This window comes from Botrytis cinerea, chromosome 9, assembly GCF_000143535.2.
Source record: "Botrytis cinerea B05.10 chromosome 9, complete sequence".
Classification (NCBI taxonomy): Eukaryota; Fungi; Ascomycota; class Leotiomycetes; order Helotiales; family Sclerotiniaceae; genus Botrytis; species Botrytis cinerea.
In genome coordinates, this window is record NC_037318.1 from 549,625 (window position 1) to 576,648 (window position 27,024).

The 27,024-nt window shown below is 42.6% G+C and overlaps 9 protein-coding genes across 10 annotated transcripts; 4 read left to right on the top strand and 5 right to left on the bottom strand.

The window, feature by feature from the left end:
* The first annotated feature begins 3,421 nt into the window (after nt 1-3,421).
* BCIN_09g01480 (hypothetical protein) lies at nt 3,422-5,365 on the top strand. The gene has a single exon (XM_024694929.1). It carries the CDS (start codon nt 4,005-4,007, stop codon nt 4,557-4,559), a length of 555 nt encoding a protein of 184 aa, XP_024550722.1. The 5' UTR covers nt 3,422-4,004; the 3' UTR covers nt 4,560-5,365.
* A 1,254-nt stretch (nt 5,366-6,619) lies between these two features.
* BCIN_09g01490 (hypothetical protein) lies at nt 6,620-7,584 on the top strand. The gene is made up of 3 exons (XM_024694930.1): nt 6,620-6,920; nt 6,971-7,473; nt 7,538-7,584. The coding sequence occupies exons 1-2, from the start codon at nt 6,750-6,752 to the stop codon at nt 7,343-7,345; spliced, it is 546 nt and encodes a 181-aa protein (XP_024550723.1). The 5' UTR covers nt 6,620-6,749; the 3' UTR covers nt 7,346-7,473; nt 7,538-7,584.
* Nucleotides 7,585-7,854: 270 nt separating this feature from the next.
* BCIN_09g01500 (hypothetical protein) lies at nt 7,855-10,102 on the top strand. The gene is made up of 2 exons (XM_024694931.1): nt 7,855-9,191; nt 9,245-10,102. Exons 1-2 carry the CDS (start codon nt 7,894-7,896, stop codon nt 9,747-9,749), a joined length of 1,803 nt encoding a protein of 600 aa, XP_024550724.1. The 5' UTR covers nt 7,855-7,893; the 3' UTR covers nt 9,750-10,102.
* Nucleotides 10,103-11,037: 935 nt separating this feature from the next.
* Nucleotides 11,038-12,913, bottom strand: BCIN_09g01510 (hypothetical protein). Its single transcript, XM_001547767.2, has 2 exons — nt 11,804-12,913; nt 11,038-11,750 (listed from the first exon to the last, which is right to left on the bottom strand). Exons 1-2 carry the CDS (start codon nt 11,827-11,829, stop codon nt 11,276-11,278), a joined length of 501 nt encoding a protein of 166 aa, XP_001547817.1. The 5' UTR covers nt 11,830-12,913; the 3' UTR covers nt 11,038-11,275.
* A 100-nt stretch (nt 12,914-13,013) lies between these two features.
* Nucleotides 13,014-17,301, bottom strand: Bcefr3. Of its 2 annotated transcripts, XM_024694932.1 has the most exons (3): nt 17,093-17,301; nt 16,669-17,029; nt 13,014-16,616 (listed from the first exon to the last, which is right to left on the bottom strand). In XM_024694932.1, exons 2-3 carry the CDS (start codon nt 16,881-16,883, stop codon nt 13,484-13,486), a joined length of 3,348 nt encoding a protein of 1,115 aa, XP_024550725.1. In that variant the 5' UTR covers nt 16,884-17,029; nt 17,093-17,301; the 3' UTR covers nt 13,014-13,483. The 2 variants fall into 2 exon arrangements, with proteins under 2 accessions (XP_024550725.1, XP_001547816.2); XM_001547766.2 differs by having other exon boundaries at nt 16,669-17,301.
* Nucleotides 17,302-17,462: 161 nt separating this feature from the next.
* Nucleotides 17,463-19,135, bottom strand: Bctes1. The gene is made up of 3 exons (XM_024694933.1): nt 18,871-19,135; nt 17,903-18,796; nt 17,463-17,848 (listed from the first exon to the last, which is right to left on the bottom strand). Exons 1-3 carry the CDS (start codon nt 18,970-18,972, stop codon nt 17,801-17,803), a joined length of 1,044 nt encoding a protein of 347 aa, XP_024550726.1. The 5' UTR covers nt 18,973-19,135; the 3' UTR covers nt 17,463-17,800.
* A 420-nt stretch (nt 19,136-19,555) lies between these two features.
* On the bottom strand, nt 19,556-23,186 carry BCIN_09g01540 (hypothetical protein). Its single transcript, XM_024694934.1, has one exon. It carries the CDS (start codon nt 22,935-22,937, stop codon nt 20,916-20,918), a length of 2,022 nt encoding a protein of 673 aa, XP_024550727.1. The 5' UTR covers nt 22,938-23,186; the 3' UTR covers nt 19,556-20,915.
* A 178-nt stretch (nt 23,187-23,364) lies between these two features.
* Nucleotides 23,365-24,707, bottom strand: Bcarc19. Its single transcript, XM_001547762.2, has 5 exons — nt 24,594-24,707; nt 24,181-24,507; nt 24,006-24,131; nt 23,911-23,955; nt 23,365-23,861 (listed from the first exon to the last, which is right to left on the bottom strand). The coding sequence occupies exons 1-5, from the start codon at nt 24,594-24,596 to the stop codon at nt 23,853-23,855; spliced, it is 510 nt and encodes a 169-aa protein (XP_001547812.1). The 5' UTR covers nt 24,597-24,707; the 3' UTR covers nt 23,365-23,852.
* Nucleotides 24,708-24,792: 85 nt separating this feature from the next.
* On the top strand, nt 24,793-26,945 carry Bcubp6. The gene has a single exon (XM_001547761.2). It carries the CDS (start codon nt 24,975-24,977, stop codon nt 26,847-26,849), a length of 1,875 nt encoding a protein of 624 aa, XP_001547811.2. The 5' UTR covers nt 24,793-24,974; the 3' UTR covers nt 26,850-26,945.
* Nucleotides 26,946-27,024: the final 79 nt, after the last annotated feature.

Genomic DNA, 27,024 nt, shown 5'->3' on the forward strand with positions numbered 1-27,024 from the left:
CTCTTTACGCAAACTACTAGCCGACTACAGAGTCTGCCTTTCGACACCAAAAGCCTTGCTTGAAAATTTACGAGGTAATTTAGCACGCCACACCCGTTTTACGAAGTGACGATTAAGGCTCCACATGGTCATTAAGTGCACTATGTTACAGGTATTTCCCCATGCTTACCTGTACGAGAGCCAAGTTCAACGACTTGTTGGTATGTATGAACGGTCTACCGCTTTGCTTGAAGTGAAAGCAATGGATTTGTGATTTGACATGGCAGCGTTATTTTGCTCCGCAGTTTTGGCCCCACTTCTCCGAACAAGCCTCGACATTACCCGTTCAATCAAAAATCTTAAATCTCACATTATCAACACATCAGTTCCAGTCCCAACAAGTGCTTTGTCAGACCAGATGGTTGTGTTGACAACTAGTTTGTACGAAACGAGCGTCTTTCCGCGCCGCGACGTATACCCCAACACGTTGCTATGAATGGATGCGCAAAAGGAAATGCTAACATATGACAAATACAGATATAACATTGCGAGAAATCAAGATTAGAGTTGAGGGATGATAACGTGGTGGATCGGTCAGACAGGTGGGTTCTAGCCGCCGACCCCCCCGGCCACCACAAAAAAGACCCCCGTTTCATCTACTTGTAAGGCTTTCCTATGTTTCAGAAATTCTGGAGTTCGGGAGAGAAGGAAGAGGAGAACGCCGCACTTTAATTTCGAATATGCATCCTCGGGATTGAAAACTTTTTGGTGATGTTTATTGTGCTTGATTAGTCTCAAAATGTCTAGGTACTGTTCGGAAACGTAAGAACCAATTATCCAAGCGGCAATCATAAAAAGTGGAGAATGTAGGATTCGAATATGGCAGGACAAGGCTGCACATACTATATTTGAGGTTGGTTGGTATCGTTTTATAAGTTTAATCATAAAACACTCAATATTTGCTCTGTGTTATGACTGTTGACGTTCAAAATAAAGTTATCTCCCCAACTGTCACCAAGGCAAGGTAAGCGAGACACGTGATACGGGGGACAATTTCCAGCCCGTCGGATGCAGTGGCTGTACCCAAGGAACCGGATCATGGCCTCTTCATGACCGGCACCCCGGCCATCATTTGTTCCTCTTGGGCTTTCTATAGGAAGTGCTGAGAAGCATGGAAATCCCTATGTTATGTATGTTCACGAGCTTGGCTTAGACCTTGACGACATGCCATTTTGCAATACTGAGATTGCCAAGTACGCATTTGGATTGCTGATAAATAATTGTGGGTGAATTTACTGGGGAGTAATAAACTCTTTTTGAATCGATGGAGAGAGGATTCTTGACTCGAGAGGTGGGAGATATGAATGGGTTTGTTCGTTGTATTGAGCGGAAATTCAAAGGGAACGAGTTGGAGTATTTCACTTGCATTCGGAATTTTACGAGTTTGGTGCGACTTGGCAGTGGGATAGCTTTACTAATACTAAATGAAGAGTTGAAGATTCTTGGATTTGTCGGTGGATAAATTTTCAGTAGCTTTTTTTTTTGGAAGTACTTGAGTTGTTGAAATTTTGCCCTCTTGGCATCTCGACAAATCGCTATTGTTGTGTCGTTGCTTCTAGGATTTGACTGTGTTGAGGAGACAATTTTAGGCTTTTTAGTATTTATGCAGGAATCTGGAGTTATCGGCAAGAAGCTACGAAGCCTCAAACGAGGTACGTGGTTCTCCATGAGTTATGAGCAACTCAATGATCTTCTACTAAGTGAAAAGTGTTCTCAGAGGGATAGTATGATTTTATTCACAGACACCAGTGCATTTATAGAACGGAGAAAGATAGGTGGTAGTGTGAGAAGATGAATGTTGAGACCAAGTTAGTTCTTACATTCAGGTACGTTTGCAAGGCGAGATGAATCACGTGGGATGTTGATGAAGACCGCTGAAATGTGAGATTACATGAGAAGTACCCCTATAATGACAGTATTCACAAGTTCTCGTTCTGTGGGCTAGGATCAACATCATGTCGTGAGGCTATAGTTGACCAGCCAAGAAAACATAAGAAGGTATACAGGAAGAAAGGTGATTAATGACGATAGGCAAATTTTAGCATTGAAATAACTTTGACTGCAAGAACTTTCAATGTTGTACCCATTCAACTACGGTATATTCTTATTCGTAAACATACCCCCAAAACTACTATATTTAAGAATTCTGCACTTGTTCTTCTAGTTATCTTCAAATCTAGACCGTATTTCTAGCTTTGGGGCCAAGCCAAAAGAAAAAAAGAAAAAAAAAAGAAAAAGAAAAACATGCCTACTCCATGCATGCATGCTTTTGATTGATTTCTTCTACACAATTTGGTGAAGATATGAGGTGTCTGAATAGACTGCAAGATCGCGTTTATGTATAGTTTCATGGGATTTTATTAAATTTCTATTTGTTGTGGCACCCGTTTATAATCGGTGGATAGATTTACTCGGAAACCGCCACTCTCGTTAGCATCTTTTGATCTTCCATTGAGTAAAATGTATAGAATGAGGAAAGATTGAAGTTCATTAGCAAAAATAATTGTCCCTTGATGGATGGCGATTCTAGAGTTCACAACTGTATTCTGAATGATTCGTGTAAGGAGGGTATAGATGTAAACCGAGATGTTGTGATTTTGCATAGGCGAAATAAAGAAAAGGGGTAAGATTGGTTACCCCTGGGCTTTTGATAGTATTATTAAACATTGGGGTTGATCTCTAGTATCATCAATTATAATCTATTACTTGCATAAACTTCTATTCGGAAGATAGCTTGCAAGGCCCCTTATATCGGATTGGAACTATTCGTGGGTATGCGACCCAGTAGTACACGAGTATAACCACGGAGTATAACTGTAGTTATACTCGTTGTGCATGCGAACCAATGCACGCAGCATTTTATTATGCATGAGCGGAAGTGGACTTTGCGGGAACGCTTTGCGGCCGCTCTACCGCACGCCCTTTTCCTTTTGTGGATAAGTCATTAAAGCTCAGGCTTTACACCTCGCAGCAGGGAAAAAATCAAACCCTTCTCTGCTACCCAAACTGAATTGAACCTACAGTTCCATCTGCTTCACATGAAATGTTTCTCTCTGAACTCAATTTGAGAAGTAAAACAGTGTTTACGCGATATCGAATGATAGGATAGACATTGAGGTCAGGTTTTGAGGTCAAGCGGAATTTGATGGAAGAGCCTCAACCACGATTTGCCCGATGTTTGGAACATCGGTACTAAATATTGATATTGACAACTATAAAGGCTGTATTATCCGTCAGCTTCTGAGCTCAATAAAATTTTGATTGGCTTTTTCTTTGTTACTGTCTCTCCACCAATATTTGTTGGTAAAGACCTCGAAATGTCTCACGGAAGTGTCTGTAAGACTATCTGATGTCGACGGTTTTCTGAAACTCTTCTTTGATGGAACTCAGTTCACCGTCTTAGAATTTTTGTTTTCTTCGAGTTGGGCGGAGAAATCTGGTTCTATTTCCATCTTTTTATTTCTGTAAGAAGCTCATGTTTATCCATAAGAACTTGAGTTTTTCCCTTCGAAACCTCATATTCATTTCCAATTAGTGGGCATCTCTGGCAGATCTTCATCGCTTTAATATTATCTTTCTTTTTTATTCCATTTTCTTAAAAAATATATTTGATATTATTTCCTTAACGTCTTGATCATTTTTCTTCTGCATTTCCATTGGCATGACTAAAACTCGCCAAAATGTGCGGGCACAGGATATCGAAGTTGGCTGTATACTATTCCTTCCCAAGTCAAGCTTTACAGGGGATTTAAAATGTATATGGTCTGATGTCAATGGCCATCCTTGTCAAAATCACGGAGCTTGTGTTTTGAAGCAGGAGGGGCACGGTCACCCTGTAGTGATCATTGGAAAGCATTATAAACTGGATGGGAATACGTTAGACATACCTAAGCTATCATTTGTTCAAGTAAAAATCTTTGCAGGACTAGTTGATGGTTAGCAAAGGCTAACAGGTTACTGATTAGATGACTCATGGTACACCAGAGAGACCTGTTACCTCTGGACCATCGATTTTTTCACCCTACGGACATTATGAGCGCACCGGGAATAATGGGCGACTGACTTTTCCCCGAAGTCTCCGCTCACGCTACTGGTTTCGGGATATTGAATTCCTCCAGCTCGGTCCAGGTAATTTTCGGATCCCTCATGTTTTCTTCGCCTGTCCCGGGAGCCTCGAAACTATGACCGCGGGTCCTGAGGCACGAGCATATGATTCACGTTTGGATACAGGATCTTATCAGAGGTTGATGCAGCGACTAAATCTTGAGCCGAAGCCATATGTACTTGATGGTTACTGGAACCGTGGTTGGCCTGCACTTTCCAACGGCAACTCAACCGAGCATGAACAACCATATTCCCACGCCGATACCAGTAGGCCTTCAGGAGTTGAACCGGCGGGTTCTTCTAATCAGCCGCATGGCCATCGTATCGCAAATCATGGATGTGTGGAATATAACTTGGAGTCATACCTAATAGTACCCATCCTTGACCCTGCCCCTTCCGGTAACAATATTCTTTGATCTTTTGTTCTGCTATGAGTACGCGCTAATCAATACACTCAACAGGCCGACTTCACAGCGTCAGTAGCTAATCATTGAACAAGTCCTGTCCTACAGGCTGAGCATCGACGTTGAGGAGCAAAATATTGAAGTCAATATCTAACTTTTGTTTGTAGTGTTGATGAGGACAAAATGGCCAAATCTTGGAGTGAGATTGCAATGCTATAGATGGAGATAAGCTTTTCTCGGAAGTGTATATTTGGAGGGTGTTAGCGAATACTTGAAGTTTGGTTCTCTAGACTGCGTTGCTTCTATTTGATTGTTCGTTGAGAATTTCCAGCCCTTACTGTTTTCAAAGCATCATTTAATTATTGTTTTATCGTTTTATAAGCGTTTTGTTACATGTTTCTCAAGAATTTTATCTTTTACAAACAGAATTGCAATGTTGAAACTTCTTTAGACAGGAGTCGGGCCACACGATGACGCGTTCTTGTTATGGTTCGCATAGTTATGGCGAACCATGATAGTCCTTCGAGACAGACCCAAAGCATCTCGGATTCTCTTGCCCCGTTCCTCCCAATTTATATTGATGCCCGAATCAATACTGTAAAGATGCGCGTCCTGAATTTGTCCCGAAATTGAGAATGGTTCGATTGTTAGATCTACGTCGGAAACTTGATGGGCCAGGACAATTTTCCTGTACTATCATTGAAATCATGGAAGCGTAAATTAAAATTGAACAAACTCACGATTTTCACATCGAATAGCTTCAAGATCGCTTTTCACTTCAAATTTATATCACATCAATTCCATTCATCTAGCTCACATCATGATAAAACCAGACCAAAGCTCAGCTTACGATGATTAGTCACAACGTTGTGGTAATATTTAAAACCTAAAGGATTCAAAACTCTTATGATTAAGTTAAGTTATCATTAGAATGATTCTACGCTTTTTTTATTTTATTTTATTTTTAAAAAAAGAGCCGCATCCCTAACACGCAGAAATCCCGATAAATGATATTTGAAGAGTGAATGTCGTTCCTATGTAAATTGAATCCAGTAACCTGGGTAATTCCAAGCTAGTAGTTCTTGGGGTTTATGTAACCTATGGCTCGTTCAATGGCCACCCCATACCGGGTATTTGGCACATCCCGACCGTCCGAATGTTTCCCGTGAATTTTTAGCCTCTCAACCTTGGGAGGTACGGAATAGTCGTTGGCGTATTGTTCGTGGGGAAATGATTATTGGTTATAGTAAGTACAATGATGGAAATTTTCTGTTCCTGTTTACACAGCAGTTCTAGCTTTCCAGCAATTGGTGCGGCTACAAATAGTTCGATTTCATGAGCCAATGACTCGGCAGCCCCGTGCTAAAGATAAATGAAGCATTATAACGACATTCCGAAATGAATCTAGTTAAGTTGTTGATTATTCTTATCATGAAAAGAAATAAACTTGAGTTGAGTTGTAGGAAATGGAGCTCAAGGAACACATATTGTGCTTAAGCGCTTTCTAAGATCAGATGAAACGTTGTGGACGGCAAAATGCGAGGTTGGATTGAAGGAGGGGAACGTCGTAGTGACTTGCTCGTGGTATTTCGTAAGCCGCAATAGTCGCAAATCGCATGCATTTAGTCCTGCGAAAAGTCCTGGAGAAGTCCTGCGAAAAGATTCAAGTCCTTTTCGATGCAGCTCTCCAAATACGGAATCTATTGATTTGCGAATGCTACCCAGCTTTGTGTGTGTCATATTGGTGAATTGATACATCGATACAGGAGATCGATCCCAAAGTTCCCACATCTTCCGCATCTCAAGGCCTGCAATTTATTTTCACAGCCCCCATAATCAGGGCCAGATCACTTGAGAATGATTCAGCCGCAGCATATCTCTGACGAATATGACATTTCTCGGGGGCCGAAGGATCAATTGATTAGAGAAGAATGTGGGGGCCTGTTTATGGATAGTAAGTATATCATTTAGACTCTGCTCCCGATCTTGAAAAAAGAACGATTCTTATAACTTTATAATTTTGTGCTATTCTTCACGCCCAAGATTTCCGCGTACGTTCAGTCTTTTTTCTAGAGCCTTGCCCACATGTCTTTCACGTCACAATACGGACTAAAAAGTCCTTCTCATTCCTTTCTAGAGAGAACCTTGCATATGGAATAAGGTTGAAGTCTACGGGAATCTTCACATCATCGGCTTCTCTGGATGGTTACACGAAACCTAGTTCTGGTAGAAAGGACTCAGACTTTCCATCGCCGAGTACATTCCAGCAGAAGAATCCACACTGTCCTTGGCTCTGCACGTTCGTCGACCATGCTTCCAACTTCCCACATCCACTCACTTGCCTTGAGGCGAACGAGGCAAACTTTTACTAAGGTAATCGTACCACCCATTGCAATGAGAACATGCATTGATAATTCTCTAAGGACCTTAATTTCTCAATCTATTGGATTTTCCGTGCCAATCGAATACCCTTCAACGAATGCACCTGCCGCCAATCCGCACAATTAGAGTTCAATCCGAAGGACTATGCAGCTGGTCATGAACAACAGTCCGTGGAAACATGTTGCAGCTTATTCCTTATGCTGCAGCGAGCAGTTGTACTTGACATAGAAGATATGCAGTTATTGATATATAAAGCTATGCCTTGGGAGTGGTTAGAGCGTATAATACCATACAGTTGCCGAAGAAAAGAACACCCAGTCTCACAAAATGAGATTACATTGATTTCCTTTCTCATCCCAGACTATCAAAGCCTCAGTCCATCTCAAAATATCTCATCAGTTCTTTCACTTGAATGAGAACACTGGTGCCCCCCCATCTGATACCCACCGAAAGTACGGTCTCCAACACCTCCCGAGGTTTGAACATCGACACCATTATCATACCAAGTCTTCGATCAACACCTAACTCATAAATCATAACTTCGGTATAATCTTATCCTGTCCGTTTGAATGACGCAGCCTTGAAAGTTTAGACTAACTTTGTTTCAGTCCCTTTCTCCATTGAAAACATTCTGAGTAATTTCGCTCAGCATTCATGAGCAATTAAGTCTTCCCTACCAAGCAAAACTCCGAAGATCGAGACTCAAAGGCTCATGCACTTTCGCATCTTCCACCATCGCCTTTGCCTTCATTGGACCAAGACAGAAAAGGTTGAGAAGTCTGATTTTAGGCTGGTGTGCTGCCGAAGTTCCAAACAAAAAAAGACAGCAATTGGAAAAAGGACATTCACCATATTTGGAAGAAGTTATAGGATACCAAGTTACCTTCAAATTTCCACCAATAGTCAAAAAAAGATGAAACCCACCGGCCCGCCATACCTCTTTAAGCGCCTCCACAGGACGAATATGATTGAGTACCCTCGGACCGATCCACCATGTTATCGAGATTCCATTAAAAATGGCAGCGGAAAGGAATCAACACTATCACCAGAAATGTTATTCTCATCGGAGGGTGGATACATAATTTCCTGTCTTGAGAATTTTCCACAGAACGTAAAGGGTATTTTCCCCACAGAGCTCTCGGGAGAGAGTAGCTTTTACGAACTTCCAGAGGGCATCTTGGTGTCGGAACTTCCAGAAAATAATCTGTTTTATGATCAGTCAACACTTGTCGCAGACAATGTCTTTATCAACAATCGAGAGCCAATATCGTCCGCTTTAATTGCAGAGCTTCCATGCGTTGATGGTGATCAACATGGTTCTAAACCCCCACGGCACATTGAATCTAAAGAGTCTTTTTCAAGTGCTGGCCATTGCCTATCAGATAATCTTGGGTTTGATAGCTCTTCAGAAGTTGAAATCATCGACACAAATGCTGAGATACCAAACCAGGTGAATGCATCGTATCTATCACCAGACTCTTCGATTTCCATGCCTCTCTCTCACACATTTCGAAGATCAATGTGCCATGCGATTCGAACGAACGTGAATAGTTTCAGTGGTAATTTTAATGACAATCAATATCAAGGGCGCCTATTCGAAGATTCACCTCGGCTTTCATCGCCAGATACTGCCAGTACGGATGCTAGCGGCGAAACATTTCCAAGCGATTCGGGTTATGCCTCCAGAGCCCCCAAATCCAACTGTACATCTGCAACCAGCCCGAGAAGTGTATTTCCAGGAGACGAGCACTTAATGTTTGAGAATACAACTTTCAGAAAAGCTGCGCAGCTATCAGAATTTGGCCACGAAGGGTGCTTGAACCAAAGTTGCGGTCTGCAATCAAACCAATCAAATAGTTTAAACTGGCCTGGCCTTGTGAGTTCTCAGTCTGAGCTTAATGGTTACAGAGATCAGCACATACAAGCTTCACGATTTTCTGATTTCAAAGGAAATCCTTTCGAGCTCAGGGGGATGGAAGTTGTTGATAATTCTACAGCCGCATATATTGCACAAAGTGTCGCAGACATTGATCGAACATTTCCAAGCCACTTTTCCGCCGCCGATGCTTCCCAGTACCTAAGATTCCCAATCCAATACGAAGCTGAGCTCTGGGGAAATATCATACCCAGAGCGGACAAGCATGCGATGACCGGCGCTGCTACTCTGACGCTAGCCATGGGCGCTGAGAATCAATATGCTCCGAGCCCCTTTGAAACTTACGAAAATGAGCGTACATTTCCGTGGTCTGCGGAAGACTTACAGTAGGTTCCATATCCTTTCTTGCAAAAGACTTCATGCTTACTAGCCTTTGTAGAGGATTTTATCAGAATTTCGCAACCATACCCGAGGTCCAATTGCCAAAAGAAAAGGAAGAGGAAGAGGAAGAAGAAGACGATGCAAAGATATTCACTTACGATACTTCATCTCCGAAATCTGACAAAAAGGTCATCAAGTGCTCTTACCCAGACTGTGACTATGAACCGGGCGGAAAAGACCAATGGAAAGTAGGCAACTTAAGACGACATAAGAAAGAAAAGCACAAGATGAACCTTAAGAATCGGATCGTTTGCAAAATAATGGACTGCAAAACAACATTTACAAGAGTAGGAAACCGCGATGCACATCTAGAAAACATTCATGGTGCTGTCATTCTCAGACAAAAGAGGAATCGAAGAAATTCAATGATGGAAAATACCAAGAAGCCATCAGACAGTAGCAGAATTGCAAAAGCACCACAGAAAATCGGCGGATTTACAAATAGGCCTAAGCAAAATCGATCACAATCAGTTCCTGGACCTTTGAACAACACTGAATTTTGAGGATATCTCTTGACGAGGCGTTTTCTTTTTCAATTTCCTTTGACAGGAACTTACACGTGGGGGGTTTTTTCGGAATGGTCACCAAGGTACTTGTTGGCATGGAGGAGCAAAAGAGCCGGTTTCTTCAATGGGCGGCAATCTTCAAAGAAGGGCCCGCGTGGTTTAATGAGTATTTATCTTTCATCCGGATCTGAGATACGGTCGAGTTGCTCTTTTATCTCGAATTCTTGTGCTAATGAGCATTGAGGATCTTTGTCCCTTCTATTTTATCATCAAGCTGGTTTATCGTTTATTGGGCGGGTCCAATGGATCAATGAAATTCTTTTTTAATAACTTAACCTTATCAGCTAGCATTACAGTCAAATAAAAAACAACACATGATTCAAAGTTTAAGCTCACATCTCTCCATCATTGACTTTCGCGTGCCAGATACCATGAATACATTCAATGCAAGACCTATGATGAATTGTGCTAAGCTTCCTCAGGAATAGATGAGTTGAGTCTCACATAGTTTACAAACACTAAATCTTAGGTTACGAAGTAAATAAATAGACGCGTTAGGATTCAGCACAAAGTAGCCGCTATGTTGATTTCCGTATGTTCTTGATTCTCACAAAGAAAGCGATAGGAGGACGTATAATTGGATTCCAATGTTATTGAGTGCCCGACGCCATACTTCAAGACGCATAACGTAGGATTCAACAACTATCCGAGTGCATTTTCTAGACACGATTTCTAGAGTTTCAACAATACGATAACGGGACTGACTTAATGCTCATAGGATACTCTTTGATGACTCTGACTTGCCCACTATAAGCTATGTGCAGAGTCGTGAAGTAAACATAGCTAAAAATAGAGTTCGTAAAAAGTCCTGAGTTGAAACCATATATGTGTGGTTGGATCCAGAGCACGTACTTCCAAATGCCATGGAAGGACTCGACGACACTAACAAAAAATCAGAAGCTTGATCCAAGCTTAGAAAGTCCTGTGTCTTCAAGTCCTGCACATTCCTTTCTGCAATCTTTCTGCCCTGCTGAAGGACCTCCCAAGAGAACACTACCAAAAGGTATTCCTCTCGGAAAGTGCCAGCCGATCTGAGATACAAAGAGAACTGATCGATTAGCTGTCTTCTGCGCTGTCATAGCATGATCTGTAACTGAAGCCCCCAAATGACAGCTCATACCACCGTGTGCTCATGCAGCATGTTCAATCTCAATTATCAAGACGTGGGGGCTTGTATAGCCACAATGGATATAGGTATTGGGGGCAGCGATTCATCGAACACAAATGAATTAAACTATATTGTCCACGCTTCCCCAAAGCCGCACATGCACACAATAATCTTTCAACACACTTCTTTCTCTGCGCGAGATTCGACATTAAATTAAACCCTCGTTATTCAACCCATCAATCATCATTGTAATTCCGTCATCACAAATTATTTCCACCATTCCCGCTCACCCAAAGACAATCCAAAATAAAAAATAAAAAATAAAAAAACGAGAAACACCCAGCGCTAGCCTTATTCATCTTCGCCCTGCAGCGTTCCAACCTCTTTCCCATTCTTGGAGTCCGGCTTCACGTCTCGTATCCAATCCTTGCGGCACTCTCTCGAAGTTCTGATCATTTCCCAAATACACATTCATATTGTCTCTACCAGGGGCCGGCAGACTTTGAAGCGAATGTTGTGTAAGCGGTGCAGGCTGCATGGTTTGATATTGTGTCTGGAAGTCTTGTTGCTGATTGTATTGTGGAGTCCATGTGTTTGGAGTACTCTGGTGGGTAGTTTGCTGGTACTGACCAGTTTGGTAAGACGGATTTTGGTGGACGAGTTGTTGGGTTTGAGGTTGTGTGGAATAAGATTGGGCATATGGATCTTGCTGGTATGACTGTTCTTGGTAGGTGGATTGTTGGTATCCTTCAGAGTGTCGCTGGTAACCTTGCGGTTGCTGATATTGAGTGTATTGAGGATTTTGGTCAGATCCGCTGGAGTTTTGATTCCTAGAGCAGTTCGTGAGTTCTGAGCAATTTATCTAAGAAGATCTTATACTCACTGATATGTAGGATTATTACTCGACATTTTGATAAGAACGGATCTTCAACTGTTTGAGATGGATGAGTTATCTTGGGATTCTCGAGTTGATTTAAAAAGAAGTGGCTGTTTGTCAATTAACAACACATTACTTCTATAACCCTCGTTTATATATTTTTTCTCTGCCGCACACTTTACAACTTCCCAACTCTTCCTTTCGGAGCGCACTGTACCTTTGCTTATCCATCCGATAGATTCCAGGCAAAAGCAAAATCCAAGAATCTCGCCTTAGAATCGTACGTGATGAGTCCTGTACGATGTTTTGAGCACCAACTCGTTGGCTCGCTTATTTTAGGGGGGGCACAACAATGTCTTCCACCACGCGTTTGATTCCAAGCTTGCCCAATAGTCAGTCTTTAACCAGTAATGCCCTAAAATAAATTCGCTAAAACAAAATGCAAGTTACTTCTTACAAAGTCCTTTCCGTGTCTAATACCAGTAACATCATACATGGTCTAGATCCCATTTGACAAGAAAGGACTTGCGTCATTGCAGTAGGAACGTATCAAAGCTGCAAACATTCAATATAAAGGCGATAGGACTGGAAGGAATTGACCGAATCTCTGGGTATGAAGGACTTTCATATGATTTATTCGTGAGTTTTTACGACAGGAACTGTTGCCGGGAGGCTTAAAAAAATCATGCATCTGGTCTTATGACCACACAGCGTGCAAGAATTGCACCAGTGAGCACTAGGGAGAACAGTAATAAGTTTGAAAGGTCGAATTGTTTGAGTAACGTAAAAACACAGAGGCGCCGACGTTCAACCCAGCGTTCATTCACTGATTCCTACACAACTGTGGAAGCGGTTAGTATGAATTTTACCGAATTATACGCGCAGACAACTGCGAGAAAGATCAACAAGTCAAAATATCGACTGAAGATGTGCTTCATAGGTGAAGTTGAGTACAAAAATAGTTGTACAGATCTGAGGACTTTCTCGGACTGTTTCGCGCACATTGGAAAATCATCGTCACTTGACAACATCTCTTAAAACAGGACTCCAAGAACTCCAAAATCCAACACAAGAAATCACTACAAACTGAACAATGAAAGAAATAATTCTAGTATCAAACAATCGAACAACATATTTGTTCTGATTTTGATAATTGAGAATTATTCTTCAGACCAAGTATCCACCAGTGCACTTTTCCACATATGATATAAAGCTATGTTTTAGAACTAAGAAAATTATTAAACGAAAAATAAAATAAGTTACTAGACTAAAATACTCGTGCGCACTACTTTGTACCAGTGAATCATAAATGGATATGAAAAACGTGAAAGTTTAAATGCATTCCTGCTCAGTAGTTCAAAATCCACAAAATCACTATCAAATACTAGTCCGCACCAATTAAGACATGCATATAGCATATAGGATGTGACTATGATAACGACAACGAAAATCCATCTTTATTTAATTATTATGTGCTGCGAGAACGTATTTGCCTCTTTTTCCCAAAATAAATCGCTACGGGTCAACCCAGCAGTAGATATTCCGTAAGTGTTGTCAACCAAAACTCCATGCTTGCAAAATAAGTTATAGTAATACAAATCTGTACTATGAATTATATGCAACTCTATCATCTTGTCTCAATATAACAAACGCGCTGTCTCTCCAGAAACCTTGAAAATTAATACCTCAATAAGGAGGCATACCAACATTCCCTTTTTCATCCCCACCAATCTCAATACCACTCAGTAGATCTTGGAGATCTACCACCTTTCCATTTTCTTCACCCCATGGCATACTTGAGTATCCACCGGCTCTACTCTTTGTGCTTCTTTTTGTGCTTCGGCCGGTTCGGAATCCTTCAGGTGAATGGTTTTGCGCTTGATCATGAATGGATATATTTTCACCCACAAGCGAGGATGGAAGTGGTGGAACAGGGGGAACTGTGGTGTCATCGTGTGCTACATCTGCTCTATCTCGTGATTTCGATCTCGATCGTCCGGCCGAACGCATAGATGCAGATCTTTCTACGCCCGAACTAATTTGCTGGTTGTACGTGTTGATAGATATCTCTGAAGCTGAGAAGTCATAACTAACCATGCTTTCACTACTTGCATCACTCTGTGGCGCACCAGCCCTTGTAGCTGGTAAAGCTGCTGTCTGACCCGAAAGTACTCGTTTCAACTGATCAACCCTAGTTACTGACCCGCGGCTTGATTCACTAGCAGGCGCATTTGAATGTCCACTACCTTTTCTTAGCTTGTGCATGGCGCCAATCCCGCTGGCGGTTCCATATGTTGAATTTGCACCACTTTTCAGATTATGCGCACCAGTAGGAGAGGCTGTTCCACTGTTACTACCATTACCGAGTCCATTGATAGTAAGGAAACTACGACGGCCATTGATCATTGTACCTGCGCGCGATCCACTGATTGAGGCGGCCTTGCTAGCTTCCTGCGCAACGGCAATCACGGACTCCTTATTCCATTCAGACATCATTTCTTCCTTGATTCTTTCCGGCATGGTAGTATCTCGTGGTGATGAAGGCACATCCACACTAAGTATTGGATGGGTGTAGCTTCTGCCAGGAGATGTTGGGGGGCTGCTTGGAGGAGAATTTAGAGATGCCGCATAAGATAAAGAGATAAGTTTGACCAATTGGAACCGGTCATCAAAGGTTGATAGAGAGTCGGCGCCGGCATAACTGGGCGTTTGTTCTTGCTGAGATGCTACTTTCCCTTGTGGGCCAATATTATGGAGTTTAAGGGGAGGAAATCGAATGCTATCGGCCCAAAACATGGCCTTTTGACGTTGGCGGATTTCGTCTTGGACTGTCTTGCCAACGGGTGACATTTCAATTTCGAATTTCTCACACAACGTCCAGAAATATCCATGACATAGACTTCCGATTCGGACTTTTTGGACTGGTAGTTCGAACGATTTTATATCTTCTTGTAATCGAAACATCATGGGCAACCCGCTTCTGATCGCATTTACTCCCAAATGCTTGACAAGACTTGTGAGAAGAAGATGTAATACAAGAATATCGTTCTCGTAGTCTACAAATTGCAAGGCATTTTCATAGATGGCAAGATGTAGCAGCTGTGAAAAAGTTGTCCGGGATGACGATCTAGAGGGCTTCTCTGCCTTTGAAGCGTTCGATACTGCTCTCTTTGTGAGATTGGTGGATGATTCATCCCTTGCACTCTTCGCTAATCCCTTCGGCTTGTCGTCGAAGATTTGCTGATCAGCCTTTGTAACTTCCCGATCAAGCCACGTCAATAATGCATCAGCGTACGCTCGTCTTACACGCCCATCCGTGTCACGCAGTAACCATTGTGTACCCTCCCAAGTCTTGATTGGAACTCTGTTTCTTCCCAGATTTCCCGCAGTCATAGTCTTGTGACTTGCAACAAGCAGGATTAACTTTATTGATTCCAGAGCTGTGATCTTAGCTGTATCAAACGAAAAGAATCCATCAGTATTTGGATCTTCGGTCATATTAGTGCCAGACAACAGAGCCTCTGTGGCAGATTTTGGATCTTCAATTGCTGCAGCGGTGCTAGGAATAGGTGATAGTGTCGAAGGTTTCAAACGTGCTAGGATCGCTGATACCATGTCAGATATTTGATCTGCATAGTAAACGTGTGTGGCCAAATCTCCCAGACAATTCTGCAATCGGGCTAGAAGATCCTTCCTAGTGCCTGTTGGAACCATAGCCGGCTCAGATGCAATTGACGCATGCAAAGCACCAGCATCGACCTTTTCATCGGCTCCATTATCTGGCTGAAGATGAGGTCCACCGACATTTCCAAGTTGTAAAACTATCAATATGTGCTGTATCAAACCGATTAAAACATCCATTACGCTTAATCCTATCAAGTTGATATCAGATTTGAGTAAAGAGTCTACCATTGTTGCAAGAACGAGTTGTTGCATAAGAGTGGACTCGACTTGGTCAGTCCGCACCAAACTATCCATGGCCGTCACCAGAATGACATATCGGTCTTGAACTGGAGTCCATCTGGCAATCATTTCGAAAATGCGTGGTGCCCATCCTTTGCAATTCTCGTTTGGACCATTCTCAATAACAGATTCTTGCTGGGAAACTCGATCTGCAATAAACTTCAATACCGCTGTCGTAGCTCCATGTACCTGAGCTCGGTTGTTGACGACAAAGATTTGTTTTAAACATTGTGTAGCTAAAACACCAATGTTCTCTTCTGCCAATTTGTCTGCGTCTGCAGTTGTTCCAGGTAAAGCGGTAGCATTATCTCCTTCCGTATCAGCCGTTCCAGCTGTCGCATTGCTTGCCCTTCTCTTTAACAATGATTTTTCCGTTCCAGTGTGCTCTTCTGTCTCAGCTCGTTGTTGTAGTATATCAATGAAGTCCTCACTATCCGTCCAAATGTTCTCTAACAGTATCGGCACAATGACATCCAATTGCCTTCCCGCCACTGTAGACAAAGCTTGGGAAGATGCCACACTCTTGACCGCTTGTAAGCCAAGACCCCTCCATCTAATAGCGACCGGCGCGCTCTGAGGGCTACTGCTTGTCTGTGTTCTTGTCGAAGCAAATGACGCGTAGATTCGCACGATTTCCTCGTATTGGTGGAGATATTCTTGATCCGCGGAAAGACTTGCCATGTCATGATTCTCGCAGAAGACCTGAAAAGTGGGTATTGAGGATTCCACCATGGTAACATCTTGCGCACGAAGTATGATATTGAAAATCTTAAGAACGTAAGGCGCATATAGAGGTAAGTCTCGGGGTGCTTTTTCGATTAAAGCCGCGAGAATTTGGAGGGTAACTTGCACGTTTCTATTTCTCCAATCAGCATATATCATAGCTGAACTTCGGATGATCAACAAACCCTATTCTAGCTCTCCAAACATCACTTGCAGTCTTCTTCTCCAAGAACTCCCCCACCTTCTGCACCTTACTCCTTCGTGTCGTGGCATAGAACAAGAGATAACTCAATTCACTTGAATTCGCCTTGACATCGACTGCCCCCTTTGTTGTCTTGGGGTAGCATTTCAGTATGAGAACCTGATGCTTGGGACGGCATTTCTGCCGTATGGCATGCATTGAATACGCGGCGCAAGAATTCAAATTAGAATCTCGGGGGGTTGTTTACTTTCGCACAATCGCAACGTTTTGCGAAATGGCAAATCGAGTGGTTTCTCTAGGTGAGATTTGTTTTGAAAACAAGTCTCAAATGTGTCTGACTAACTCTTATCACGAACACGTCGTCAGCTGAAGTAAATTAATATTGAAATTGTTTGGACCCTGCTGACCGAGACTTCCAGGTTGTCTGAGTTGGGAGTCGAAATAAATCGCTAGGCACCAAATAAGGCTATACCGTACATACTCTGGTGCAAACAAGATTTCGGTGAGCGGAATACGAACTCTCCGGGATGACGTAAACGAGGCTGCAGAGCCAAATAAGCAAGGCTACGATATAATATAAATGAGCAATGAGAGACTGTGAAAGAAAAGGGTTCTCTGAAGGTACATTGGTGAGAATATAAGAGTATCTGTCGTGTTCTTTTCCCAAACTTGCTAACAAGTCCCATAGATTGCGTGAAACATGTTGTCAAAGAACAGCTCAGCTACATGCTCCACAGTCACATGTCAGTGCACTGTCAGTGCAGACGATGCAGACGATGAAGTCTGCAGAGATTCTCTGTTAGCCGTGCGCATTTGTGCAGTTTGACAAGACTTTATTATACCCATATGTTTCCATATGAAGATACAAGGGGTGGCATATCAAAAACAACGTCCAGAATATCTAATGCGCCGTCTCTTTGGAAAGTCTATTGCTTTGCCCTCGGGCTGCCCCAAGAACCAGAATGTACGAAATGGTATCGAAAAGGAAATCTAAAAGTCTATCAAAACATAACTCTGCATATGCTCAATGCTCGTCCCTCGCTCTCTTCCCCCTTATTCGATATATTACACCCTACAGTCGACCTCGCAGAATCATTTCATTGCACTACATTCCCTTAGATTTTAGCTTTCTCTGTTCCGTCTTGGTTAAGTCTCACAACACCCTACAATACCTGTTAGCAATATACTCAATATGATTCTCAAAGGAAAGCCCCTACCTCTTGAAAACAAGTAGCAATCAACGTTCCGTCCTTAGTAAACATATGTTGGGTGACCACTCCTCTCCCATCTCCAGACCATGGACTCGACATCTCTGTAAACATCCACTCATCTGCTCTAAACCTCCTTGGCTCATGGAAATATATAGTATGGTCTAAACTAACCATCATACCAACCTCTGGTCTCCTCTTTTCATTATTCAAATCGTCGCCGAAGCCTTCTGCTTCTTTCAATTTCTTCATATACTTTTCGTTGTCGTTTTCTCCTGCGGTGTCTCCCTTCTTTTTATTTTCTTCGCTGCCATATCTCCATAGTTTATGTATTCTCCCAACAGTTCCAATGAAGTAGCTATCACTCATATAAGCCAATGCATTCAAATGCGCCTGATGTCCACCTTCATCACTAATTCTTCCCCTTGCTTTGATCCACTGCCGGGTTCTCTGTTCATGCGGTTGCCCAGTCTCCCCATTCAAAATCTCGAGTCTTTGACTAACAAATGGACTATCAGTCCTCATTTCCATCTGTAACAACTCTTCATCCTCATTCGGTTGTCTGATGTTCTTGGGGATTGGCACCGCATGTTCTACTTTTTGCTTCCCTCCACTGTTCTCCCTCACAAATGACATAGTCGTTGTGAAAATACATTTTCCCTTTTGACGTGCTTGCACTGTACGAGTAGCGAACGAGCGACCTTCACGAACATGTTCGACGTAATACATGACTGGCAAATCGGAGTTTCCAGCTAAGACAAAATAGCAGTGCATGCTGTGTACCGTGAAGTTATGCGGAACTGTGCATTGTGCGGCTGCAAGGCATTGTGCGATAATTGCCCCTCCATAAATGCCTCGTGCGCCAGGGGGATGCCATAAAGGGTGAGTATTCGTGAAGATATCCTGGGTAGAGAGAGGTTAGATACAAATATCCATTGAGCAAGTATACACAGCATTGTAGGGCATCGGGTTCTTACTGGCGCAATTTGACTCAGCTCTCGAAGCTCCAACACATTCTCGATGGCAGATTTCGAGGGATTGATCGGAGGAGGTGGAACAAGCGTTGGGCGATCAGTCATCTTGTTATCGTAAGTGTTTGAAATTAGAACGAATTTTCGAGAGAGAGAGAGAGAGAGGTCTATTTTGATGAACGAGGCGGGGTTTCGTATTGTAGATACTCAGGTTTAAGTATATATGAGCAGTGAAATATAATTCCTTTTCGAAAACAACTTCATACTTTTCATGTTTTATTAATCACTGACCAAATACCTCTTTGATAAGAAACTCGCTTTTGGCCGAGGTTCATGGGCAAAAGCGGGCCGAAGCGTTCTAACGGCCACTCACATGTCTCACTCACATTTACCGACATAACCCCTGAAACTTTCTTCGAGCTTCAATTTCTCATTGCAATAACAAGAAGTGGATTCACAATCTATTTCCAGAATGATTGATTTTTCCATTGATCATCAATTACCATCTGACTGGATTCCTACTTGGTAACAATTAATGCCGAGGTTGGTATTGAGTTCATAGTGGAGCTCAGCCTTGGGCCCTTGGCTGCAGTATCTGCCCCTTTCTAGAAAGCTCATTAGACAATAAGCATACCACATCAACTGAGTGTAGTTTCGAACCCCATCACAAATTTAAAGAAGGCATGCATAGTATTAAAGTTTGTGAATATATCATTAAGATCCATATTATTACCTGGTATCGTATTGTACCTTATTATCCAACCAATAGCTCTTGACCAAAAAGATCATGCACGAGCCTACATCCTCAATGTAGGGACTATACATCATATGCTACTCGTACTATCGCCCGGGACAAAATCCAAGCTCCTATCCTGTCTAGCCTTTTTATTGGTCGTTTTTCCAGAGAAAAGAATGGTGGATAGATATACTTGCGTGAGTTACCAGGCGTAGGCGCGGGCTCGGTAAAGTATATTCCCTAGTCATATCGTGGACTTCACGTGGTGACTTCCTGAAGTTTCGGAATTTTACTTCCGGAATACATTTTGACTTTCATCCAGTGATAACGATAGTAGCTGCATACAACTGGTCTTCCATCTCACTAATCTTGTTCTGCGCGTTGTGCAAGTACGCAGACGCATCGGAAGATTCAAAATTGTCTAATCCGCTAAAAATTGAGGGCGATAAAATCCAATGACAAACATTTCTTAGCAGAACAAGTCAATTTAAGGCTTGTTGTTAAAGTTGAGGAAATTCAAAGACATACATCGCTCTTGTTGTCAAAGAATTGCTGTCCGCTATCCACATTGTCTTAAAAACTTCTTCCTCTTTGCTCATGTTTTATCAAGAATCAAGATATTGAAAAGAAAAACAGTCTGTGGGAAGCTTTACAGAGTAACTACTTGAAGCTAAATTGAACGAAATTCCATTTGAATGCCTTATATGACAAGATACCTCGCCTCATTGATGAGTAATACGCAATAAGACGCGGGAACCCCGAAAATGCGAAGGCGGCACTGGCGACCAGATGAGTGTCTATTTTGGACCAAAGGTACTATCGATCATGAGTGACGCGAGTTCAGTCTGGAGATGGAACACGAGCTCAATCGAATATTAACGAAAAAAGCTTAAGGAGCCCGCAGAGTACCGAAGAGGTTCATGATATCAACTCTTCTGAGCTTCGAAGGTTCCCATAAAGGTTGAAGTCGAGGATTTTTAGCGTAATTTCAAGATGTAGTAGGATGTAGTAAAATCCCGCGATGGGTTTTCTCTCGTTAACTTTCTTTGAAATTCTGCTTCGTATATTTCGTTATCTAACAGGACCCACGGGGTGCCATCCGTAGATCCCAGAAAAGAAGACACTCAAAATGCCTGCCCGTCTATTCTGTGAATTATTTGAAGCGTTGCTTGGTCCCTCGAGCCACATGGAGGAACAATTTTGAGATTCCCAAATTGAGTGTAAAATTTGGAGAGATAAATTTGTTCACTCTAACCCGATCCAAACTTCGAGTCATGGCTCAAGAATGCATGTCCCAAATATCGAGGGTGGTTGTTCAATTATACATTGGATTTCCATTGGCCAACATTCGCAAGGCTGAAAGTTTCATGCGTAAACATATTAATTGAGGTGGCACATCAAATCCATTCTCGTCGATATCTTGATCTTGGCATACAAAAGGACGTGACTTTCCATGTTTTGAACGGCGATCGAGGAAATCGCATACTCTTCCGACAATGTTACCTTGATCTCCATCCTTTCTCATGACTACAGCAGTGCTTGTAGCGCGGAACTGAACAATAAGATCGCCAACTTGTGCATTATTTGATACGTATCCTATCATCCCATTCTCTTCCAAGAACAACCTGACTTGTGTAGTATTGCTAGATTGCTCTGCCTTCCATTTTGCTTCGTGGAGGGTTTGATTAAACGAGAACATTAGTTGATTCACTATGCGATCTCTCTTTCCAGGTGGCAGCGACTTTTGACGCGGGCTTAATACATCAGAAGTCCGGCGTTCGATATCTTCAACTTTTGGGGCAGCGTTCAAAAAAAAAGCTGAGAATGAGCATTTCTCGCGACTCCCATAATTGCAAATATCATCGATATTATGAAGTCGGTCATCGTGAAAGTATCCTTTACCGCCGCGTTGATGAAAAAAGTACCGCAATTGATCCTCGATGAGTGGAGTTGCATTTAGGTCCAGAAAGTCTAAACCTCGAAGATAGTCTGTTAAGCTTAAATCTCTTAGCGGTGGGCTAATATACACAATGGATCCTCGAACGTTTCCAACTGCTTTCATGATCTCTTGACCTTCCAAAGCATCTGGGTTATGATCAAGGAAATCTTGCACGATATGAATTGAATCGGGCATCGTTCTCGCAAGAGTCTGTCGGAAGTGTTCATATTTCTGAAGAACGTCAAGTTTATCGGTGTGGCGACGGAAATGATGCAGAGTAACCATAGATATAGTTTCGAAAAAAGTTTGTCTATAATCTGCAGGCGTGGCCTTGGTGCAGCAATCCTTCGCAAGGCTATACAAGCCAAAAAACCTATCCCTTTGATCGGAGCATAATGCTTCACTGTGGGTCAGAAAAAGATCTAGCAGTGGGATTCGTTCCTTGATCTCTTGTCTCCTCTTGGATAATCGAGAGGGTACACTATTTCGTATAGCTTCCAGTGTCTGAAGCAAGCTAAAGTATCCTTTATCGCCGCCTCCAGCTAACGATGTACCAACATATAAGTTTGTGGATGTTTCTTGAATAGTATTCATTCGTCGAAATACCCAATCTAGGCGCTCCCAATCAAAGATTAGTGATGAGCAGTGAGCTTTGATTTTTGAAGCGAGGACTAACTCTTGTATAATCCAAAGTCTTTGCCAATATGGCCTGTGGCACAGCATAGACAATTCATTCCAAAACTTTACATGAGAAACAGCTGCATGTTCTGTTATGGATCTCGATAGCTCTTTCGCAGACGTTGCGGGATTGCCTAGACTGTCTAGCAAAGTCATTGCGCCCCAGTAATCTCTTCCAGCTTTCCCCAACCACACAACAACTTCATCTGCTTGGGCATATATTTGACTCATAAGTGCAACTTGCGCATTTCGCTCATCGAAGTCCTCTTGATTGATGCATACAGCATCCACCCATAGATAACGCCGCCGACTCCGCAAACGAAGAGCTTCTAGTGCTGCAAATAAATTGTCTCGCACGTAGTAGTCTGTCTTATCAATCTTGATTGTTTTGTTTGCAGGCAGATCACCCCATGCATAAGACAATGCCTCATATTTAACATTGGTGAGTAGAGAAACATGAATGAATTCGTAGTTCTGGCCACTGGAGCCGGCACATGGAAGAATAAGCAGGCGAATCTCCTCTCTATCAATATCCAGTGGCTTATAAGAAGGCTTGGAACCCCTGACGGGCGTATGGTGATATAAGTCTGCAGAGAATGGGGAATTTGAGGTGTCGATTGGAGGGAGTGCAGGTGATGTGTAACCATTCACTGGCATTATTGACACAATTGTTTCTTTCAAAGGCTCATTAGGAGCCGAGGGAGGTGTGGTTCTATGCATAAGTATTCAACACCACATAATCGAACCAATTAAATTTGATTCGTTAATTGCCAACGGTAAGTCTGAACCATAGGTCTAGTTTTGTTTGTCGAGCTTTTGGCGAGAGATTTAAAAAGTTGTGGTCGGAATTATTAGGTAGATTTCCTCAACATCACCCGTTGAATCCGAAAGGTCGAGGGATTCATTTATCATGGTATGGGTTAAAGTATACAACATATAGTTTCAGATGAAGATGAAGATGACATTGTCGCATACAATAGTGATAACAATGAGATTCTACAAAAGTCGGCGTTTGAACGACAACCTTGCAGATGCATGACTAGCGTGATCCATATCATACAGGTCACATGTTATATTCATGGCGATTATTCAAAAGGGAAGTTCAAAGTGCGCCTATCGATGTCCGCGGCTCAACAATTATCAATCATGAAGTTCAGGATCTTCAATTCTGGCCCAGCACTGTTTGTATCATGTTAAGCTTGTACGAGTCGAAGACTGTTACCGCGGGTAGATTCAAGTAATTTGATTCCATTCGAGATCCCACGAAGCTCGGGTTGGACCCCTTTTACTGCACAGTACAGACTATATAACACGGCGGAATGAAGATAAATCTCCATGACTTGAACATTTAGTTGAGGAGAGGGCATGAAAATAAAAGTGCCAGAGCCGAGATATGAAACAAGACCTCAAATGAAGATTGCATGTCCCTCGCAATGATGATACATGTTCGTTCACCCAGAAATGATACAAGGCATTGAATACCAGTTAATAGCTGAAATTGGACGTGAATTTCTGATAGCCTGTTTATAAGATCTTTTATTCTCCGAAACGCCGGATCAAAATGTCGACTTCCCACACCGCTGATCTCAAATATGCTACTATCAATATTGTATACTCCGAAAACCAGCCCCAAGCTTAATCGAACTGAAGGTATTACGTTAGTTGACGTCGGAAATATCGCAGGATAACTTACAGGTGTTAAGAACGATTCTGCAACGAATCTTGCACGGGCATTCAACTATTGTCTCTGTCAGCGACTGATCTGATCAAGGGAAAGGTAGAGCTCACAAATAGCTTCATCTCCGAGATTTCCTTATCAACCTCCTCCATGAATTCTATGATGAAATCCACCAGCTTATGCTTCAACATCTCCTCTGTGTGGAAGTTCGTAATCAAAAACGAGATAGCGTAGCCCTGTTCAAAATCAGCCTCCGGCCCTTGCACATCGAAACCTGCCACCTACCTTAACGGGTTTCCTCCTAAGAATGAAGAATGCTTCTGCTCTTTGAGTCAAGAACCTGGTAAATTTGTGTACGAGAATGTGCTCAATTTCGTCCGCTTGTTTGATGTTGATACTGATTCGGACACTGTTGATACTGGGTTCAATGAGAACCCGTTCATTCTCATTCCGTGCGACTGTCAATGAATTTAACAGGACTTCAGGTGAAGTCTTAGCTTCAATTTCGGGCACATTGTGTCTTTCGGAGGTCTGGGATGCGAAGTTCGAGAGGCATAGAGCTGCTGTTAAGGAAGATCGTACGCATTGAAGGTAAGGTCGCAATGATTGAGACTGCAAGATTTAGTTTAGTACAATTCTGCCATGCCATCCTTAAAATATTTAAGCTGCAATGATAGGAATTTCAGATTGCTACATACCATCTCGTTGATGTTTCTGATTTCGAATGCCTCCTTTCAATGAGAAGATGTCATCAACAGTACGAGCCAGCCTTAGGTGTTGTCGATGCTTTGGTGGGGCTTTCTCTAATAGTCAAGGAGTCAAGCCGCCCCGGACGGAAAAAGCCGCATGGACGAAGGAAACCTTCCAACCAAGATATTTTACTTTCTTTCAATAATCGATATCAAATCAGGCCATCATTATTTTGAATTCAAATTTGCATAAACGCAGTTCTGACCTTCTATTTTGTTATATCTGCAATTCATCAATCTCCAAGTATCATAACGGAGCCCTGACCGGCACAAACTATACCAAGACATTAAGTGTTTTAAATCACACACTTGAGTTGGTGATTGGGTTACATGGTGGAGTCAGGCATCCCACAAAGCTACGTAAGGCGCGCTAAGAGAACCGTCCCGTTTGCTAGGTATTTATCTACAAGTCTACCTCCCGCCTGCCTACCTGTCTGTCTTCCTATTGCCTCAATAACCTTCACACAACGTGAGCTTCCCACCATCATGTCGAATATACCGATCATTATCAAGCATCAGGGCAAGAAATATGATATCGAGCTCGATCCTTCGTCCAACGGCGAAACACTAAAATATCAGCTCTATTCTCTCACTGGTGTTGAGCCAGAACGACAAAAGATCTTGGTTAAAGGCGGGCAACTTAAAGATGACACCGACCTTTCGAAGATTGGCGCCAAGCCAGGACAGACATTTTTGATGATGGGAACACCTGCAGAGGGAGGAACACTTTCTAAGCCGAAGGAGCCAATAAAGTTCGTTGAAGATATGACCGAAGCAGAGGCTGCACAACAAGTTGGCGCAACACCAGCTGGATTACAAAATTTGGGAAATACATGTTATCTTAACTCAACATTACAAACTCTCAGAGCCATTCCAGAGTTGCAAGACAGTCTGCAAAAGTTCACACCAACTGAATCTGGTTCCAACAACATGCTCAATGCATTCCAACTCAGTCGACCCCAGTCACTTGACCTGACAGCTGCGATGCGAGATTTATACACGCAGATGTCAGAAACACAAGAGGCGTTTCCGCCACTCATTTACCTCAACGCTCTACGACAAGCTTTCCCACAATTTCAAGAAAAGGCGAAGAATGGCCACGGTTATGCACAGCAAGATGCTGAAGAAGCTTGGACGCAAATTCTCCAGGTACTGCGATCAAGCTTGAAGATTGGTGAAGGTGGAAACACTGAAGGGTCTTCATCTACACCTGTCTCTTTTGTTGACAAATATATGGCGGGGGCATTCCAGTCCATCACAGAGTGTGATGAGCAAGGTGCGAAGGATGCAGGCGAACAACCAATCAAGGGGAGTGATGTTTTCTTGAAGCTGGATTGCCATATCACTGGTGCAACCAACCATCTTCGAGATGGACTAGTCGCAGGATTGGAGGAAAAGATTGAAAAGAGATCTGAGGTCCTTGGTCGCGATGCCATTTACACCAAAAAATCCAAAATCTCACGTCTTCCCAAGTACCTTACTGTCCATTTCGTTAGATTCTTCTGGAAACGCGAGGCTCAAAAGAAAGCAAAGATTATGCGCAAGGTTACATTCCCTCATGAACTGGACGTTGTAGAATTCTGTACAGATGAGCTCAAGCAAATGTTGATCCCAGTCAGGGATAAGGTTCGTGAAGTAAGAAAGGAAGAGGAAGATGTCGAACGCGCTCGCAAGCGTCAAAAGCGTATCCACGATAAAGAAGAGGCCGACAAAAAAGCTGGCCTTGTCGATGAAGCACCATCTTCCTCAAAGAAAGATGACAAGAAGGAGTCTAAGTCTAAAGACGGCGATACCGAAATGGAGGATGTTGTTTATAAGACTGACGCGGAGATTGACGCGGAAAAAGCAGCTTCAATTTTGGAGGCAAAGAAGGAGTTGAATGCACTAATCGACCCAGAGCTTGCTAAGGATGATGGAGCTAACAAGTCTGGTCTTTACGAACTCCGTGGTATTGTTACCCATCAAGGTTCTAGTGCGGATAGTGGTCATTACACTTCATATGTGAAGAAGCAAGGACCACTTGACCGTAAGACTGGTGTGCGTGGCGAGGAAGATGGAAAATGGTGGTGGTTCAACGATGACAAGGTTTCAGAGGTCGATGCTGAGAAGATTGCTACTCTTGCTGGTGGTGGAGAATCTCACTCTGCACTCATCTTGCTCTACAAGGCTATCCCATTACCTACTGCTGAAGGTATCAACCAATAAATCCGGGAATTCTCAGTTGTAATTCAAAAGCAAATAGCATACATTATAATTACATAGTTGATACAATGAGAGTAATCACACAATAAGAGTATTCCATACGATGCGAGCACTTGTGCAATGAGAGTAGTACGTATAACGAAAACAATTCGTGTCATGAGAGTGAGTCACGCCATTA

Excerpts from the sequence above, each read along its gene's own strand:
- BCIN_09g01510 (XM_001547767.2), bottom strand. The coding sequence starts at position 11,829 with ATGTCGAGTAATAATCCTACATATCA. Across the intron at positions 11,751-11,803 it reads AGTAATAATCCTACATATCA|GAATCAAAACTCCAGCGGAT; the intron begins GTGAGTATAAGA and ends GAACTGCTCTAG.
- BCIN_09g01490 (XM_024694930.1), top strand. The coding sequence starts at position 6,750 with ATGGTTACACGAAACCTAGTTCTGGTAGAAAGGACTCAGACTTTCCAT. Across the intron at positions 6,921-6,970 it reads CGAGGCAAACTTTTACTAAG|GACCTTAATTTCTCAATCTA; the intron begins GTAATCGTACCA and ends TAATTCTCTAAG.
- BCIN_09g01480 (XM_024694929.1), top strand. The coding sequence starts at position 4,005 with ATGACTCATGGTACACCAGAGAGACCTGTTACCTCTGGACCATCGATT.
- Bcarc19 (XM_001547762.2), bottom strand. Across the intron at positions 24,132-24,180 it reads TTAGGAGGAAACCCGTTAAG|GGCTACGCTATCTCGTTTTT; the intron begins GTAGGTGGCAGG and ends GATTTTGAACAG. Across the intron at positions 23,956-24,005 it reads TCTCGGAGATGAAGCTATTT|TTGAATGCCCGTGCAAGATT; the intron begins GTGAGCTCTACC and ends CAGAGACAATAG.
- Bcubp6 (XM_001547761.2), top strand. The coding sequence starts at position 24,975 with ATGGTGGAGTCAGGCATCCCACAAAGCTACGTAAGGCGCGCTAAGAGA.
- BCIN_09g01540 (XM_024694934.1), bottom strand. The coding sequence starts at position 22,937 with ATGCATAGAACCACACCTCCCTCGGCTCCTAATGAGCCTTTGAAAGAA.
- Bcefr3 (XM_024694932.1), bottom strand. The coding sequence starts at position 16,883 with ATGCATGCCATACGGCAGAAATGCCGTCCCAAGCATCAGGTTCTCATA. Across the intron at positions 16,617-16,668 it reads GTTTGGAGAGCTAGAATAGG|AAACGTGCAAGTTACCCTCC; the intron begins GTTTGTTGATCA and ends TTGGAGAAATAG.
- Bctes1 (XM_024694933.1), bottom strand. The coding sequence starts at position 18,972 with ATGACTGATCGCCCAACGCTTGTTCCACCTCCTCCGATCAATCCCTCG. Across the intron at positions 18,797-18,870 it reads AGCTGAGTCAAATTGCGCCA|GATATCTTCACGAATACTCA; the intron begins GTAAGAACCCGA and ends CTCTCTACCCAG. Across the intron at positions 17,849-17,902 it reads TTGCTACTTGTTTTCAAGAG|GGTGTTGTGAGACTTAACCA; the intron begins GTAGGGGCTTTC and ends CAGGTATTGTAG.
- BCIN_09g01500 (XM_024694931.1), top strand. The coding sequence starts at position 7,894 with ATGATTGAGTACCCTCGGACCGATCCACCATGTTATCGAGATTCCATT. Across the intron at positions 9,192-9,244 it reads TGGTCTGCGGAAGACTTACA|AGGATTTTATCAGAATTTCG; the intron begins GTAGGTTCCATA and ends TAGCCTTTGTAG.